This window comes from Sapajus apella, unplaced genomic scaffold (genome assembly GCF_009761245.1).
Source record: "Sapajus apella isolate SASKATOON/1434 unplaced genomic scaffold, GSC_monkey_1.0 scaffold74, whole genome shotgun sequence".
Lineage (NCBI taxonomy): Eukaryota > Metazoa > Chordata > Mammalia > Primates > Cebidae > Sapajus > Sapajus apella.
In genome coordinates, this window is record NW_022437014.1 from 10,591,961 (window position 1) to 10,596,728 (window position 4,768).

General features: G+C 56.3%; 1 protein-coding gene across 1 annotated transcript; it reads right to left on the minus strand.

Moving 5' to 3' along the window:
* Positions 1–308: 308 nt before the first annotated feature.
* On the minus strand, positions 309–3,601 carry CHAC1 (ChaC glutathione specific gamma-glutamylcyclotransferase 1). The gene is made up of 3 exons (XM_032251272.1): positions 3,115–3,601; positions 2,677–2,712; positions 309–1,431 (listed from the first exon to the last, which is right to left on the minus strand). Exons 1-3 carry the CDS (start codon positions 3,469–3,471, stop codon positions 1,030–1,032), a joined length of 795 nt encoding a protein of 264 aa, XP_032107163.1. The 5' UTR covers positions 3,472–3,601; the 3' UTR covers positions 309–1,029.
* Positions 3,602–4,768: the final 1,167 nt, after the last annotated feature.

The window sequence follows — 4,768 nt, forward strand, 5'->3', positions numbered from 1 at the left end:
TCCTGGGGCAGCTGAGCAGGATAAAACAGAGTCTGGGTTGGTGGCAAGGACACTGCCCACAGGGCTGCCAAGTAGAGCATGAGCTGAATCCTGCACAGCTCAGGGGGCATTATTTGCATGCGTAAGGCATGAACTGTACCCATGAGAGTGATATAACCTGGCAATTCTGACTGCCCAGCTGCCCCTCCCTGGGAGAGAGGGAAGGAGAGGAAGAGGGAGCCCTTTCCCGTTTTAGGAGCCTTCCAGGGCATCACCACCTCACTTGCCCCAAACTCCCATGTGAGAAAGAACCACATTCCAGCACAGCATAGATGAAGAGATAGTTTTATGGATAACAGTATGGGACAAACTGGGAAGGTGCCAGGGCCTGTAGTGATGAGCTTTCCAGGAATAGACCAACACACAGGCAGGCGTGGCCCAGACAGACAATCAGATAGACAGACAGAGACAAGGGAACAACCAAATGGGTAAGAGGCCCAGGCCAGGCTCAGCAGCTGTGTCTAGTCGTCAGCCCCAGCTCTGCCCTGGGGAACCGGTGGAGAAGGAGGGCTGGCCGGTGCCTCAGTCCTTTCAGGGCCCCTTTTCCTCACTCCCTACTGTCCCTCATCAGCGTGCTGGGATCCTTGGCAGGAGGAATTCCCAGGGCTATGGATGGCTGGGCTGACTGGGCAGAGGATCTAGGCTCTTGGAGACTCCCTGGGGAGGTGGAGGCCTGGGTGGTATGGGGTTAGCAGCAGCACTGGGGGGAATCTGGTCAAGTTCCAGGGTGGGGCCACTGCTCAGCAGGACCCCTGTGTCCAGGGCAGGCCCCCCGCCTGCCCACACCAACATGGTGCAATAAATAAAGTTTCAAGTAGTAAGTCGATGTCAAGCAGGAGAGCTGGACAGGCAGGGGCTGAGAAAGAGAAATCTCCAGCCACCCACCATGTCCACGTAGTGGGCTCTAGTGGTTGCAAGTCTGTCTTGTGCATTGGAGTGGGTGTCGGGCCCTGATGTCCACATGGGCACTCCCCGCAGGGGCTCAGCCCCTCACACCAGTGCCAGAGCCTGCTCAGTGGGGCAGAAGCAGGGCAACATGGTGCCCACAGCGTCCACGATGGCTGCCAGGTGCTCGTCCTGGGCCTGAGGCCCACAGAGCTGCATGAAGTCTGCCAGACGCAGCAAGTACTCAAGGTTGTGGCCAGAGAAGCCCCGGCAGGCCAGGATCTGCGTGGCGATGGCCTCTTCAGGCGCAGGGCCCAGGTAGCCCGGGTTCTGTGGGGTGGCCACATAGGCCAATGCCTTCAGTGGTTGGTCAGGAGCATCTTGGGGATAGAAGGTGACCTCCTTGGTATCATAGCCGCCAAGCACTGCCTCTCGCACATTCAGGTACTTCAGGGCCTTGCTTACCTGCTCCCCTTGCACCTGGTATGCCACACCCCAAGTACAGCCCTGGGAAAAAACAAGGACACCCATGGTGAGTTGTCACAGCTCCTTGTTCCTCCCTCTCCTAGCATGTTACTCCCACCCCAGAACTGTGCTCTATAAGGGAGGCTGTGGCAGGCTGATGAGCCATCTGGTGGCAGTACCTCAAGTCCTTGTTTCCCTTTTCTTAAGTTGAAAGGCTGGGTGCAGTGGCTCACGCTTGTAATCCCAACACTTTGGGAGGCCAAGGCAGGTGGATCACTTCAGGTCAGGTGTTTGAGACCAGCCTGGCCAACATGGTGAAACCCTGTCTCTACTAAAAATACAAAAATTATCTAGGCATGGTGGTGCACGCCTGTAATCCCAGCGGAGGCTGAGGCAGGGGAATCGTTTGAACTCAGGAGGCAGAGGTTGCAGTGAGCTGAGATCGCAAAACTGTACTTCTGCCTGGGTGATAAGGGCAAGACTCCGTCTTTAAAAAAATTAAAAAGGGGCCGGGTGCAGTGGCTCACGCCTGTAATCCAAGCACTTTGGAGGCCAAGGCAGGCGGATCACCTGAGGTCAGGAGTTCATGACCAGCCTGACCAACATGGTGAAACCCCATCTTTATAAAAAAAAAAAAAAAAGAATAAAAAAAAATTAAAAAGAAATAGTTGAGGCTGGGCATGGTGGCTCACTCCTGTAATCCCAGCACTTCAGGAGGCTGAGGCAGGCAGATCACTTGAGGTGAGGAGTTTAAGACCAGCATGGCCAATATGGTGAAACCCCATCTCTACTAAAAATACAAAAATTAGCTAAGTGTGGTGGTGCATCCCTGTAATCCCAGCTACTTGGGACACTGAGGTGGGGGAATCGCTTGAACCTAGAAGGCTGAGGTTCCAGTCAGCCAAGATCACACCAATGTACTCCAGCCTGGGCAACAGAGTGAGACTCTGTCTCAAAAAAAAAAAAAAAGAAAGGAAAAGTTGACAAAGTGGTCTACTAACAGGGAGGACAGGATTCCTCCTCAAAGTGTGGTCCAGGATGCGGTGGTATTGCTTGTAAGCTTCTTAGACTGCTTCATCTTAGGACCCACTCTCATGCTACTGAACTAAGTTCTGCATTCTAACAAGATCCTCATGTGATTTGGTGAGAAGCACTGAACTAGACCATGTTTCTACTCTACCAGAGAAGCAGCCAACACAGCTAGCCTGCAGCCAACAGCCTATGAGCTCTATCTGCCTGTCCCCCTTCACGCTGGGCCAGGGTCCCCTTCATGATTCAGGCACTTACCTCATGATCTTCAAGGAGCGTCACCACACGGCCAGGCTAGGGAGGGAAGAAAGATTTTGAAACAGACAAGTTAGAAGTCAGCTCTGCCATCAGCAAGGAACTCTTTATCAATCCCGCTGGCTGGGCCTCAGAGAACCCCGCTGTGCACGCTGAGAGTCCCACTCACTCAGGGGAAGGTAGGGGACTGATGCACAGATGTAGGAGAAATAGTAAGACAGATGGCAGTGGTCCCAATTGGTGAGCAACACAGGAATCCACAGGTTCAGACTCCAGCCATTACAGTGATGCACTGGGCACATATATTTAAGCCACAAACCCCAGACACAGGGTCACACATTTCCTTCCACTGGCCCAGAAAGCCCAGGATATTGCAGGGCACTGGCACCCAGTATCTCGCCCCCAACCCCCTCACTCCCCTGGGCACGGTTGGATGCTCACCATCTTGTCGCTGCCCCGATGGAAGGTGTCACCCTGCCAGAAACGGCGGCTGTAGCCGCGCACGAAGCCCACACGGCTGTCGCTGTAGGCGAAGTCGGGCCTCCATACCAGGGAGCCGTACCCAAAAATCCACAGCGCTTGGGGGTCGCCGTCGTTTCGGGGGAACTGAGCGGACGGCGTAGGGGATTGCGAGGCGGGGGAGGTATTAGGGGCTGCAGGCTCCTGCTTCATGGTGCCGGGCGCAGGGATAGGCCCAGGCGGCCTCCGGGGCTGGTCTCCGGCGTGGGCACGGAAAGACCGACGGACGCACACACCTGGCCTGGCACCGCTCGGTCGCTCCAGCTGAGCGCCCCCCATGGAGGCGCCCTTTAAACCCTCTTGCCGGGAGAACACGCCCACCGCGGCCAGCAGCCGCGGTGATTGGGGCGGGGCAAATCCCCTTTTGGCCAATCACCTTCGGATTCTGCTTGACACTTAACCGCGCTCCGGGCCTAGCGCGCTCGCTGATTGGTTCTGCTCCACTTCTGTAGCAAACCTGTCAGGAGTGATGCAACCGCAGGGGAGGTTTCTCCAGCGTCGGCATGCAGCAAGGGCGCCTCGGATTGCGTCAGGCGGCGGGAAGGGGGTACCCAACGGGCACAGGGCGGGCACCGAGCGTCTCCCCAGCCGCCCCTTCATGGCCTAGGCCCCTTGGAGGTACGGCAAGCGAGTCCCAGGCGGTGTCTGTCTAACCGTGGCGCTCGTGCACCTGGCCGAGTCCCTGCCAGCCCAGGCGGCTCGGACTCAGTCCCAGGTCGAGTCCGGGGCACGTCCAGAAGGAGCGCTCTGGGCGGCATAAACTTCCGTCTCTGGGGCCCCTCCTGAGAGCATGCACTGCGGGAAAGCTGTCTGAGGCACCCTTTGCATTCCAGTCAGGTGCCTCACGCCGTTGGCCAGTGTGACCGAATGGAGAAACTGGGTCATGGGGGCTGCAGAGGGTTCTGAAGAGGCTGCGGGGCTGAGTCAGGCCAGGCGCCCGGAGCTTGCAGGCCTCAGGTGAGGGCTACGCCCGGGACCAGGTGTGGGACCCCTTGAGCCCAGGTAGGCTCGGGGAAGAGCCTGTTAGAGCGCTTAGAACGGCTGTCAGTCACTTTGGCTGTGGTGTCTGCACCTGTGGAGAGAGGCGGTAAAGATGCGAAAGCCAAACCAGTCTTTCCCCCAAGGCGATGGGTTTAGTTCTTCCTGGGCGTGAGATTTTGCAGCAATGATTAATCCTTAGGCATTGAGGTTCCAGGACCTGTGGGCAAGGAAGGTCCAGTGAGGCCTCCACAGGGCTATGGGCAGCTGCTGGTCTTCTTCATCGGCTTCTGGCCTCCCAGCCGAGAGTCCACAGGCCGCCTGGGGTTGACCCCCTAAGCAGCAGCAAGGGACTGCCCTCTGGGGATGTCGCTGACTGTAAAAAGGAAACAGAGGCAGCTGAAGGCTTCCCCAAACTGGCCAGGAGATAGCTGGCAGGGGAAATGTGTAATATGGCTTCTCATTCGATTCTAATTCAATATTTAAACTAAACATGATCTGCACACTTCGCATACTCATTCCAAAGGTGTCTCAGATATAAGTGGGAAAGTTGCACAACACTGTGTATAGTATGAAGCTATTTCTTTATAAACAAAAG

Bases quoted from the DNA above. Each gene is read 5' to 3' on its own strand.
- CHAC1 (XM_032251272.1), bottom strand. From the start codon at position 3,471: ATGGGGGGCGCTCAGCTGGAGCGACCGAGCGGTGCCAGGCCAGGTGTG. The intron at 2,713-3,114 runs GTGAGCATCCAA...TTCCCTCCCTAG, and splicing joins ATCGGGGCAGCGACAAGATG to CCTGGCCGTGTGGTGACGCT. The intron at 1,432-2,676 runs GTAAGTGCCTGA...GTTTTTTCCCAG, and splicing joins CGCTCCTTGAAGATCATGAG to GGCTGTACTTGGGGTGTGGC.